Below are 14,217 nucleotides of genomic sequence, written 5' to 3'. Positions count from 1 at the left end.
CACTAAACATTTTCATTTCTGGCACAATAATAATATCACTTATTTTTATTCAGCACATTTCATAGTGCACAATCACAAAGCGCTTTACAAGATACAAGACTAGGATGTGTGAATTATGCATCAGCTGCAGTCACTTACAACAATGTCTCACCCAAAAGACAGAGCACAAGGAAGTTGAGTGGCTTGCTTAGGGTCACACAATGAGTCACTGAGCTGGGATTTGAACCCAGGACCTCCTAGTTATAAGCCCATTTCTTTAACCACTGGACCACACAGCCTCCACAATGTGTAAAGAAAAAGTATCAGGATAAGAAAAATACAAATGAAAGTATTTCCCAAAATGACTACATTTTTTAATGAAAGTCATGCTCATGAACAATTCCTGGTTTCTTAACAAATACATTCACTCACATTTAGGAAAACTGATGCAGGTTTGATTTGCCAAGATACAATAATGAGTTTACAATAATATCTTTCTCTTATTTATGGGGGTTGAGGGAAAAGGATTTGCCAGGCCTGTATTTATTTTTACTTACATTGGTCAAGCCTAGACACTAGGTTAACAACATTGTTTGCAGTGGCATAAAGTCGCTTGGGTATATTGCGTATATCCACACCTGCTGTGGCACATCTGGAAGATGCAGAACTCTACTTGTTGGTGCAGGCACAAAAATAATATAAAAAGAACAAACAATACAGTTGCCATTGGGGGTGCTGTTGATGCCTATATGTGAATGTCACATGATTAATTAACTAAGGGCTAGTATAAAAGATGTGTGTTTGAGGCCTCAGCTTACTCACACAGAGTGGTATCAGTAGGTGACGTTAACACTCATTTGTGTTCCCCACGGCTTGTTCTGTGCCAGCAGAAAATTCAGCATTCTGCTTCATCTCAACAAGCCACAGCACATGTGGATAACCCTTAAGTGATGTTCTGCCAGTTCTGTAGTATGGCTGCACAAACCCAATGATCCTCTGCCTGGACTGTGAACCCTGGAGACTCTTAAAGAGTCAAGACTTGGAAAAATAAAAAGGTAGTGCTGTTAAAGTTATCGTCAGTTTCTTCTAAAGCATCACATATGCATCGCTAATTTAAATAAGCACCTTTTGTTATGAAATGTAAGCAAGGGGCTGTGGGGTGGGGGGGGGGCTCAATAAAGAACGTGACCCATCTAAGCTCGCCTGGTTCCTAGTAGCTGATTTGTGAAGTCGGGTCTTAAAGGACCCAAGTGATTCTGCCTCAACAACATGACTAGGTGCCCATTCCACCCTCATCCTCACCACTCTGTGTGAGAAGAGTCTCCTTCCCTCTGTCTTAATCCTACAGCACCATTCTTAAGACGAGTCTTGGGAACCATGTTTGCTCTGTTTGAGGTGGTCTTAAGCCATCACAATAATTATACACAGCAGAGATAAAAAAATAAAGTGATTTTGCATCTTACTTACGGAACAGAAAATGAGGTATATACTGTACATGGATGAAGGCAATAGCAGAAATGTGTCCTTGTCAACACATCAGACAAGATCAGCCTGGCCCGGGTACCATGAGTTATGGATATAAAACTAAATAAAAAGTTGACTATGGTTTCCACTAATGCATTCTTCAGATGTTGATGCTGTTTACTTGGAAGATGTGGTGTGTGTGTGTGTGAGTGCGTGCGTGTGTGTCAGGCAGTTCGATGCAGGTGTCGATCTGTGTACTGCAAGTATAAACATCTGAATCTTATACAGGTAAGGCACATCAGACAAAAAGACAAGACGCAGTGTAGTCTGGTCACTGACTTCCTGTCTTTTCAAGCTTGTAAAACCACATACCACACATTAGAGTATATGTAGAAAAGCAATTCAATACCAGTCTCTTGTACTGATTTCAGATTTAAGAGTTCCTCACGGTGTCTTACGGCAGAAAAGACATATGCCTCGCCCAAATCAGCAAAGGTATTGCTAAAGTACTAAAGGTGTTGTTAAAATACTAGCCGGTTCAATTACTACCGTAGCACATTAGCCTGCCTCCCTGTATCATACAAACAACCAGATTCAGAGTGCGCTTGGTCCTTGGCTTCATTTTATCCCCCACAGGGAGCAGAGCTTAGTAACTGTACAGTTTTATTCAATGGACCTTATTGTACAGGGCCGAACATGAGAAAAATAAAAAATAACTTATATCCTGTTAAATTGTGCATAGGTATTGAGCAGCAAGACCAATGGTAACCTTAGTCAGATGAAGGTTTTCAATGGTTGCATACACTAATAAGTGCAGATTGGAAAGATCTGTTCAGAACCCTTCCCCTTATATTAAAAACTGGAATTTTTTTTTTAAAGGTTGGGACTAAAACATAAAAAAAAATACAACAAGCAAGACCCCAGCAATTGTACTGGAGCAGTGTATAGATCCCAAACAAGGTTAAACAGATGAGTTCCTACTGGGTTTAGTGCCATCTCTTTGGCCAGTCGTTTTCCACCCAAAACTGCAGCACCTTCAGGACGTCAATCCTCCTGTAGAGCTTGCAGAGGTCTATCAGCTGCTCCACTGTCTTCTCGCTGTTTCGCAACAAGAACTCCAGAGTGGGGCTCTGCTGCGGCCGGTGTTCAAGGAAGCACAGCTCGTCGTAGCTCATGCCCCACTTGCTGGCAAAGTTCCTCCAGTTTTTGACGGTGGGGTGGTGGGTGTCCAGCTTTAGCTGCAGCTTGTAAAGCAAGTCTTCATCGTTCATTAAGTCGCTGATCAGAGGAGGTGGGGTGGAGGGCAGAGACGAGCAGCAGCACTTCTTGCAAGGGCTGTCTGCGCAGGGAAAACAAAAAAAAAAACAACATTATCTCTCTCTCTCTCTCTCTCTCTCTCTCTCTCTCTATAAATATATATACATATATATATATATATATATATATATATATATATATATATATATATATATATATATATATAAGGTTTTAAAAAAGGTTTTTAAAAATCCATGAAGCTTCAGAGCCCTCAGTGGCCCGTTTCCCTAACGCTGATGCAGCCCTTTTCTCCACGTTGTCCTGCAGTTACAGTACCAGATTCCCACAAATGTTCTATGTGGTGTTCAGAGAGCCCCAAGTAATAAATGCTGTGTATTCAGGTTTGTGTGTCACTTCAGGAAAGCAAGATAGCACAGCATGCGTAGGGTAGTCACACAGTGACTGGAGAGGGGTTTCTCTGAACAGAACAAAAAACATGAGCTCTAATAGGAACATGCAAGGGAAGGAGTGAAAATGACCATGCAGCTAAGGAAGGGTAGCAAAAAAAGAATGACACCTTTAACCAGGTACTGAACTGCTTCCAGGATCACACAGTGGCCTCCTAGGTTGTATTTGATTGTGTCTGGCTTCAGTCATTGCAATTAAAACATACTTTTACTGTGTTTTAAATAGAGGTGTGACAGATTTGGAGTAGAATCCAGTTAGACAGTATTGTACAAGAAATATTGTACTTACCTTCTGTTGATATCTGTCCAGTGTAAATGTACTGGCTCTCATTGTCTTCAGGCTGCAAGATAAAATATTTGTTTACTGAACAGTTGCCATAAATATAATCAGTGGACATACCAAATGTAAAACGATTACTACTAAACTTTGTGCGTAAGCCATTCTCATGTGTGGACTCACTACTGACTTTAATACAAGCCAGTTTTACTTAAAATAAAACTGCATATATGGTCAATTCACAGGCAGCTTCACCTACAGCACAATTCAAAGTGTGAAGTCATAATGAAAGTTAAAAACTGACATTGTGATGCAACAGTTCAGAACGAGTGAGTCACAAGGATTTTACAACCGTACTTTTCTCTTCTTGGCCCCATGACAGCATTGTGCTCGAGGACACTACAGTATGGAACAGAAAGGGGCTCTGTTTTATTACAAGTGGTAAGCATCAGCCAACCATGCTGTCATGTGACTCCTCTGACCATGTGATTTATTATCCACTGATTTATACTATGATAATAATAATTATATTATATATATTATATATATAATATATATTATATATATATATATATATATATATATATATATATATCTGTTCATTGTATGTAAGACTATATTGTAACACTATTTTACTATATGAAAGCACTGTAACAATCTGTGCATTTGTGTTGTACTGTAATTCCCGTTGCTGTACTGCCATTCCCATTGCAATTGTGTTCCCTCCCCGCTCTGTATTTCCCACCGTTTGTTTTGTTTACCTCTTGTCTACCCCTTGTCTGTGCTTGTGTAATACTGGCCTGTGCGTGAACATGTTCTTTGTCTTTCTTGCGACTGGCCCTGTCCCTTTGTATCAGTCTCGTACTGCATGTTCTGTGTCTCCCCTGTGATTGGTCTTGTTTGTGAGTCACTCTGTGTGCATGTGTTCCATGTGTTCCCTTTGGCCCGAGGTGTGTGGTCAAGGACAAATGCGAGGTGTAAGTTCTAGTACCCTATTAGAATAAAGGGGTGAAGCTAGAGTTATAAGGCAGCACTGTGGCCATTTGGTGTTGTTGTTGTGTTTTGGTTGCCATGGTTCCTGTATTCAGTGTGTGTAACCTGAAAAGCTGACAGAGCTGTGGACTCTGTGGCCCAAGTTTACAAAGGGGAAAAACCGACAACAAAAAGCCACGTAATGCGTGTGTTCAGTACGGCCGCACTCATCGTCAAAATAACGACTTATTTTATAAGACTAATTAGGCAAAGCAGACGATTCCACAATCAACCAATTTAAATACCCCTCACCGCAATTTGTGGTGGAGAATTACACACCTCTCACAATAAATAGCGGGTTTGGGTCAACCCTGCGTGTGTAGGCTACACATTCCAAAAGAAAATGAATGGCACACAAAGACCTCAGCCTGGTACTGAGGTGTGTGTTTGTGAAAAAAAAATATGCTCAATAAAGCTTTAAAAAGGAACAAGTGTCTCTCCTGTTTTCCGACTGCTCCAGCTGAAATGCTACAGTATTATTTTTCTATAATAAAACTACATTGCAAATACTGATGATAATTGTGGCTGGACATTATCTGTCGTCTAACCCAAATTCAATGAAGTAGAACTCGCCAGAAAGCTGTTGTGAGGAACCCACCACATTTTACATAGACCCTAATGTAAATCAGGAGAATATGAAGCCTTAACATTATTCAACAGCACTGGACATCTTTTGGCTTTCAGGGTCACACTACTAAGTTCTCTTCCTGTGTAACAAGTAATTGGACCCCACCTGAACAAGATACTTGTAACACAGGAAGTGAACAGAGAAAGAAAATCAACTGTATATCAGATTGATAGCACCTGAGTCACAGTCATTGTAAGTGTGGAAAACTCAACGGTCAACAGCGGAACAGTGAATGACTTGCGAGAATGTCGGTATGCTAATGAGAGTTTTTAAAGACTTGGTTATTTCCCCTTTAGAGAGCAAGTTGATAGGGTTGCTGAAATGCAGTTTAATATTTACTTGTGTTGTTCCGGCTCTGTAGGATGTGGTAGTCATTTTTTTGTTTCATTGTTTACATTCTGACAACTTTTCAGCAGCACTATCACAGATCTTTGAAAGATAACTTTGTCTTGGTGATTTCATAGTGCAAGGTAGTGCCAAGTTCTACAAACTTGTATGCAAGCAACATAATAGAATGTGTAGTCAAACCCATTAAAAAATTCGGGATTTACAATGAAAAAGTACAAAAGAAAAATGTACACATTTCAATTCAAAATTCAAAGTGACCTATGTGTGACAAACACATAAAAGTGTAACATGTTATCAGGGAGTAAATACCACATTAAAAAAGTACAATATATGACAGAACCCTAATTTTAAAAGCCACAACACCACATAAGTAAATGTAATGTATTTGTGTACCCCCCCCCCAAAAACAACCTAACCCTAACCGGGGGGTTGTTAGTCAGATTCCCCACCCCCCCCCCCCCCCCCCCCCCCCCCCCCCCCCAAAAACAACCACCATTGGGATTGGGTTTGTTGTTGTTGGATGGGGGGTTGTGGATTGATAAGGATCTACCTATTCTTCAGAATCAGACGGTCTGACGCTATGCGATCTTAGGTTAACTCGATTCAATTGCGTGAAACTTTCGAAGTAGCTTACCGTGAGACACTTTGGTCGTTATTGTCTTCAATAGGTAAATAATGCAATGATGACCCCGAGGGGTTTTCCCAGCATGATAATAGAGGTGTCGGGGAATACCAAACAGATGTGTAGGTCTGGAGGATATCTTGGAACAGAGTCATCGTACCAGAGTGACATCGACAGTGTAATGATTAGAAATGACAGCAACTTCCATCTTCCCCAGCCCTCATGTAAGAGAATTGAACCTTGTAGAAAATGCTAGGAAATAGAAATATATCTTCCTGGATCTCAGAGAAAACAGAAGCTGTGATCCTCACTGCCCCCAATGCTTAGGCACGTTCTGCTGAGATAGTAAAGAACAGTGACCTAGGTTCAACCAGATACCAGACACACCAGTTAAAACAACGGAAGAATTGAAATATGATATTTTTACAATCCACGGCCACGATATTGTGCAAGGGGCTTTAGGAGTTTCGTAAAACAGATGCCTAGACAGGATAACCTTCATAATAGAAGCATTACTAACATATTTTGACGAATATAATATAAACCTTTAAATACAACCAACATCTTTTAATCCGAAATTAATGCTGGTGATGAAATGAATGAATTGCTAGGATTGATCACTAATTCACATGCAGTATAGGGGCTTGAGTTTCACACCTATATCACAGCTTCTCAAGACAACAAAGCAGGACACACAAAGGAAGCAAGAGATAGTTGCAGAATTAGACACTTGATGGTTTAGGAAGAACAAGAATAAATAAGAATATTATAAAAATCGCCCTTACTTTTTGGTGTGCCTGTATCTTGAACTGGATATTTGGACTGCAACAAAAAAGAACAGCTAGTCAGTTATTATATCTTTAATGTTGTTTACTTAGAATTATTATGTATTTATTATTCTAGCTATCCATTAATATTGAAGTAATTGCCTATCTTGCCTATCACTCTATTCATCATACTGCCCCATCCGCTCCAATCCCTCGTGTGTCCTTATATTCTCTCTCACCCTCTCCGCTCCTCCTCTACTGGCAGACTTGTTATGCCTTCTCTTCAATCTCTTCCTCCCATGCTCACTCCTTCTCTGCCCTTTTCCCCCTGTGGTAGAATCAGCTACTGGTTCTCCTTAGGACTGCTCAGTCTTTTACTGCTTTCTGCCATCTTCTCAAAACACACTTATTAAATCTCAATGTAAATTCTGTAAATTAAACCCTAAAAACACCAAACTAGTATTCAAAAAGAAAAGAAAAAACAAAAAGGCTCGTACCATTTCTGAGGAAATACTGCTAGGATCTGTATCTTCCACAGGGCCTCTGATGACGTGGCCTGGGAAGAAAAAAAAAAAAAAAAAAAAAAAACACTCAAATCAATTTATAAAAATAGCCAGGCTGGTTCTTTGAAACATTAAGAAAATGTAAATAGTAGAAACAAGGAGAATCCTACATTTTTGAAAAAGGGAATGCATATTTTACTGCTGTCAGTATGTTCCATAAATCAGAAAACTCCCTAAATATACACTGAAAAAAAACCCAACAAAAACTACAATAATGCACATACTGGTACTGCATGTAAAATAATAATAATAATAATAATATTAATAATAATAATAATAATAATAATAATAATAATAATAATAATAATATTAATAATAATAATAATAATAATAACAACAACATAAAAAAGCATTCTTAAAATGTGGACGTCTGTTTTCAAAATGCAATTACTCACCATAGTGAAAGTAAAATTAGGCACTTTTGACTGGTTTACTGTATCCTACATTGTACACAAACACAAAAATAACCAGTGCTTTTTGACCGTTGTCTTCAATACTCTCTCGTGCGCCAGAAAGGAAGCGTAACATAGAGGATCCTTTTTCTCAACCAAAAGTAAAATATCATGAAAAGCATACACTGTCCCGCCTACTGGCATATGCTTTGTAAGCTTTGAAAAAATGCTGATAACTTTGTCGAACCCTAAAAACAAAGTTGGCATTTAATGTTACTGTAGTACTGGGTTACCTTCCAGACCTTTTAACAAAGTTCTTTTTTTTTCTGCCAGGCTATCTGTCAAACTATTGTGCAAATATCTGCTCTTTCCAGAGGTATGCTACCTGACCTTTCTTGAGTTACATACCTCCAGGTCTGATTTTGACATTTTGATCTGCAATCACTGATGTTCTCATGGAGTAAATGAGCACACACATCCCTCTGTAGAAAAGCTACTTCAGATAGGTTTTAATACAACAGCCCTGAACTGTGCACTGGAGCAAACGTTTAGTAAAAAAAAGCAGGTTTTCATTAAAAAAAAAAAAAAAATCATTAACAGGAATTTGTATTTTTCCTGAAGAAATGATTGTTGAATGGATTTGTTAAACAGCATAAAAACAATAACTAAAACTGTCTATTATAATCATTGAACATTATGAAGCGTTAAAACATATCAAACATATCCAAATTTCACTTTCAGCACAACACACTTACTTTGCACTTAATCTCCATGATGATTTCCATTACATAAGAGTAGATGTTGAACTTCATGCTGATTTGAACTCCACTCTTGCCAAGATAAGCACCAACTAAGATGTAGCTTTGCAGAAAACTAATGTGATCCATCTGCATCTCCATCCATTTGCGTTGTTTTCCATCTGATGATGTAGATATCCTTCTGTCTGGTGTTGATTGCTGAATTGTAATGCTGGCTCCAAAGATCAGCTCACTTTGCCTCCCCAGCAATTCAGCACACACAACGGCTGCGATGCTGGTTTCGGGGATCAACCCAGTGCGGTCTCCCCAGTGCATCAGCATGACAACCGTCTGGATTGAGCTAAGTAGGGTACATCTCCGGGATCTTCAAGTGGGCACCTTCCATCCTCTGTGTTTCGTTGACTAGCCCACAACACCTCAAGAGGGCTCAATGAAATGAGCAAGATGGGCCGAATGGCCTCCTCTCGTTTGTAAACTTTCTTATGTTCTTATGTTCTAACAGTGATTCTGGCATCCCAGCATCACCCCCCTCCATCCCCCACTCAGCTCAGCCCAGCTTACTTACCTGTACATCAGCGTTGCTTTCTTCCTATTGTACTTGAGATCCCAATCCAGAATCTTTCCATCTCAACCACAGCCAGTTGCTGCTCCTTTCTGCTGCTTCAGATAAGTTTTTCACTGTGCAATGCAACTCTTGGCCACTGAACCCGACGTCTATGAGAAACCGGGTTGTAGAGTGTGCCACAAATTCTTGACAGCCCACATCCTCTGGGTAAACTCGGACTCTCCATCCTCGTTGTTCTGCTTCAGCAGCTAGTTGAGCATACCAAAGTTTCTTCCTCTCATACGCCTCATCCACAGCATCCTCCCATGACACTGTTAACTCTACCAGATGAACAAGGCGTGCTGATCCAGACCACAGAAAATGTCTGGTCGAAGGTTAGTAGTGGCAATTTCATGTGTAAAAATAAGCCGCTGACCAACATCTGCCAGCATCTTCCAGTCTCTAGCAGCTTCCAGTTGTCCTGGACGAGGCTTGGTTTTAACACCTTTTCTTGGTGGTTGCTCTCCTGGACGGAGGAATATTGTCTTTTGTGTGTAATGCTTTGATGGAACTGGTGGCAACTTATTGGTCAGGTTACGCTTGTCTTCCATTACTAAGGCCAAACATAGCAGCACCTGGTCATGATGCCAAGTAAACCGTCCTTGGCTAAGACCCACCTTACATCCTATCAAAATGTGCCTTAATGTTGCACGTGATGAACACAAAGGACATGAGGGATCCTCACCCACCCAGAGGTTTAGGTTCTGTGGTGATGGGAGAACATCATATGCTGATCTGATGAGGAAAGCGATCCTGCTCTGTTCCATTGTCCACAGGTCTTGCCAGCTGATCTTGCGTTGTTTCACACTCTCCCATCTCATCCATTCTCCCTGCTTGGCCTAGGAAATGGCCTTTACACACCTGATCCTCTCCTCCTGCTTTTGCACCTCATTGACTACTAGCTTCCTCCGTTGAGCCGGGGTTGCCTAATGCCATGTATGAGGAGCTTAACTGAGACCAAAACTTCCTTTTCCATGCTGAACTTGCCCCATAATATCTCCAATTCGAAGGGCAGCCTTAGCATCTTCCACAGTTTTCTTTGCCGTCCATTTTCTTCCAGTTTTCAACACAGGTGCAGCCTCCTCCCTTACGCATTTGTCACGTGAATCTACTAATGTCATTTCCAGACGGACTTTGGTGCACTTAAACTCCTCGGTTAGAGCAGAGATTGGTAGCTGCAGTATTCCTTTACCATAAAGTCCCACTCTGCTGAGGCAGCGTGGCACTCCCAACCATTTCCTGACGTATGAACTGATTAAAGCTTCCATTAGTTTGCCTCCCAAAATTAATCTCTATCTCTTGAGCATTTTCCACTTGTTGCTGCTGCCTGTCCACAGGGAGTTTATATATATATATATATATATATATATATATATATATATATATATATATATATATATATATATATATAAAACTGTCAGTAGAATTCAGACATGGTCTCTTAAAGAGAATTGTGATGTGTGTAACACATTAACCATCATTCGCTCCCCTTCACACTGGTTCATTTCTCCTTTGCCGTCTGTGTTACCTTCATAGCTTTTCATGGTCTGCCGTATTTTCTCACCGACTTTAAAACTGAAGCCACACACTGTTATTTCCCTGTTTTTGTCAGTCTGTCCTTTACATTGGCTGTTCTGTTTGTTGTGCTTCATTTTCTTTTAGTTCAGGCTAACCTCTTATTTGTTTCAGCTGCCTGTCCGCCACGCCCTTTCTTCCTTTTAAAAGGTACTAGAAATGCTAATAGCACTGTACAGGGCTATGCCTACCTACTTAAGATGAGGCAGATAGTAACACCTCCTCCCCCAAAACTACAGGATGAAGAGAGTGTTTGCAGTGAATGAGAAGATGCAACACATCAACCACCTGCTGATTTGAATAGAAACCAGTGGGTTATTTCAATAATGACATGATTGATTTGAATCTGTCAATTGCAACAACATCACGTTAAGTATTATTTTTATACAGATTATTATTTTTTTTTTTGCAGGAGTACATTTTAGTTTCAGTTTTGACTGAAAGGTGATTTTCTGAATGACTTTTATAATGTTTTGAACTTACGGATCACGGTTTCTAGAAATTACGACCAACCTGAAATAATGTATTCCAGTTTTATACGTTCTCTGTATCCTTACAATGAAGGCACTGTATAACCATTAAGTAATAACATGCAGTTAATAATGAAAAAACAATAGCTCTGGTTATTCATAGCACACCCCCTTCTATTCGACTTGGATAAACTATCCTGCCAAAAGAAATTATACAGGGAAAGTTGAGGACTGAAAGAACAGTAACTGTGGTCTTAAACAAGTCTGCTTGGCATGCATTGTGTTCAGGCTGATCATTCGCTGCAGAGGCTGACGTTTTTATGCACTACATACAGCTACAGTTGAAATCTGTATTCTCTCAATCCTATACTTGGGCTTTCCTTTTTAATTTGCGCTGAAGGTACACTTGTAAGTCGACAAGCCTATAGGTACTGAGAACCAGTATACCAATGTGCTGTGCATGAATAGCTGTGATGTTCAGAAGCAAAAACCTGCTGTGCCTAGTGGATCTTTTTTCATAGGATCACCCTCCGGAAATAACTTGTTTTATTTATATACCTGACGGTAGTCCTGAGGAGTCCCCTAGCTAACTCTGCCTTGACACAGTGACTCAATTGTTTGGTATTACTATATCCATGCAGTTGGAACAGTACAACGTCACTGAATACAACTAACACTGGCCACCATAATTCGAAACCTACATTTTAAATGAACCTCATTCAACATTTTTATTGAATTCAGTAATGGTAATGAGTGAATAAAGAAGTCACCCCTTGGTGGAAAACAGCAGTTAAAGGTTGATCAAATTCCATCCTCCACGGTTAAGAGCTATAAAATCAACACACTTGAAAACAAACTTTTTTTTTTTTTTTTTTTAATATCTGTTTTTGGTGACTTCCAGATTATTTATTTTTTGTCTGCAATCTAACAAGGAGTGCAACTAGGTGCTGCGCCCTCAAGATTCCAAATGCGTCACAATCTCTTTGCTAAAAGCAGGATGGCTGTGTACAATTACCATAACGGTGCCCAAGTGGTACTGTGGCAGGGCAGAGTATTTTTGTTTCATTTTAATTTTATAAGTCAAGTTTGTTGAAACGTAAGTTTGTGGTAAACATGGCAGGGCTGGGGGTTAGAATACCCTCCCTGATAAGACAGGTGTGGAAGATATCCAGGTTTTAATTAATTTATTGATGATCAGTTAACCCAGGCCACCAGCTTTAAAACAGGAGCTGCAAAGCCAGTTCCTGGTTCTCAGCAAGGTGAAAAAATTAAAAAAGGACTATGGAATGGCTGCAACTAACCAGGGAGAGAGAACCAAGTACTAGACCACAGGGCCGGTGCTAGGATTCACTGGGCCCTGGTGGAAGAGTGTCAAGTAGACCCCCCCCCCCCCTGTAAAATACCTAAAATAAATCTAATTTAAGTTTTGTTCAAATGAGTACAAATCATGTGTGATTTTTGTTGAATTCAACATCAGTTTATTTAGCTGCACAGGTTTATGTTTCATGATTTCAATTCTTAGGTCTTTGGTACGAAAGTCAGGCCAAGTAGCTGGGTACCGGACATGATATCATACATGATTTAGTACCTTGTATTTGCTGCTGTTGTACATCTCCAATCCATTGTCTCTGATTCACATCTTTCCTCTGGCTCAACTGTTGTTTATTTTTTTGTGCGAGGAGGAGGTTGGCAGTTCTGTTGTCGGCCCACTTTTAAACCATTTACTGTACACTTTTTTTTTTTTTTTAAGCATTTTCTGCTTCTTTTGGGGAAATTTCTAGCTGTCTTTTCTGCTCTTTTCGCTTTGAACAACCCGACGTTATGTACTTATTACCACAACTGTGAAACCTTACTTCTACCGGGTGTTTTTTTTTTTTTTTTTACCAGGCAAGTCTATTATGGAAAATGGGGGTGTGATGTAGGAGTTCGCACAGAGAATTAAAAGTTGGCTGATAGGCCTATGTGTTTCTTTGTTTCAGAAGTATTTGTGATTACATACCTTGTTAGTAAACTGTTTGTTATAATATTTATAAACAGCAGCTGTGAAAGAAAAGCACCCCCCCTCGTAATTTGTTTTTTAATCGACAATGTCCTATTATAAAGTTTCACGCCGAGTCCTGCCTGCGTAGCTCTGATTTGATAATGTGTGTTTTGACTTCGAGAGAATTCTAGAATATCTGTAGCATGGGCCCCAGCAGAGGCTGGGCCCGGGTGCAGTCGCATCCCGCCTCGCGCCCCGCCTAACGCCAGCCCTGCCAGACCACCGTGTGTGGAACCAGGGAGAGTGAACCAAGTACCAGACCACCGTGTGTGGAACAAGACAGAGTGAACCAAGTACCAGACCACCGTGTGTGGAACAAGACAGAGTGAACCAAGTACCAGACCATCGTGTGTGGAACGAGACAGAGTGAACCAAATACCATACCACTGTGTGTGGAACCAGACAGAGTGAACCAAGTACCAGACCACCGTGTGTGGAACCAGACAGAGTGAACCAAGTACCAGACCACCGTGTGTGGAACCAGGGAGAGTGAACCAAGTACCAGACCACCGTGTGTGGAACCAGGGAGAGTGAACCAAGTACCAGACCACCGTGTGTGGAACAAGACAGAGTGAACCAAGTACCATACCACTGTGTGTGGAACCAGACAGAGTGAACCAAGTACTAGACCACCGTGTGTAGAACCAGACAGACTGAACCAAGTACCAGACCACCGTGTGTGGAACCGGGGTCGTAAATGCAACCTTTAGAAATAGGATTAGGCGATTTATGGGATTTTAAATCCCACCCAGTCTATTCGAGGGTGTGTCAGGGAGGGTACTGCGGCAGGACCTCCCTTATAGAGGGAGCAGCGTTGAGCCGTTTTTTTCTGACAAACTTATTTTTAGCCAGGGTGTTTTGTTTTTATTATTTCTGTTACACCTGCGGTATGTCTGCCCATGCTTTACCATCGCTGGTATTGTCACATGGTTGCTTGGTTTGTGAATAAATCCTGCGTGCCTGAGTGGCATGT

General features: G+C 40.5%; 1 protein-coding gene across 1 annotated transcript; it reads right to left on the bottom strand.

Annotated features, from left to right (window-relative positions):
• Positions 1-210: 210 nt before the first annotated feature.
• On the bottom strand, positions 211-8,416 carry LOC121316745 (ectodysplasin-A receptor-associated adapter protein-like). The gene is made up of 5 exons (XM_041251886.1): positions 7,800-8,416; positions 7,339-7,397; positions 6,860-6,896; positions 3,457-3,508; positions 211-2,782 (listed from the first exon to the last, which is right to left on the bottom strand). Exons 1-5 carry the CDS (start codon positions 7,800-7,802, stop codon positions 2,430-2,432), a joined length of 504 nt encoding a protein of 167 aa, XP_041107820.1. The 5' UTR covers positions 7,803-8,416; the 3' UTR covers positions 211-2,429.
• Positions 8,417-14,217: the final 5,801 nt, after the last annotated feature.

This window comes from Polyodon spathula, chromosome 6 (assembly GCF_017654505.1).
Source record: "Polyodon spathula isolate WHYD16114869_AA chromosome 6, ASM1765450v1, whole genome shotgun sequence".
Lineage (NCBI taxonomy): Eukaryota > Metazoa > Chordata > Actinopteri > Acipenseriformes > Polyodontidae > Polyodon > Polyodon spathula.
Note: the sequence above shows the minus strand (reverse complement) of the source record. Positions and strands in the feature narration are given on the sequence as shown.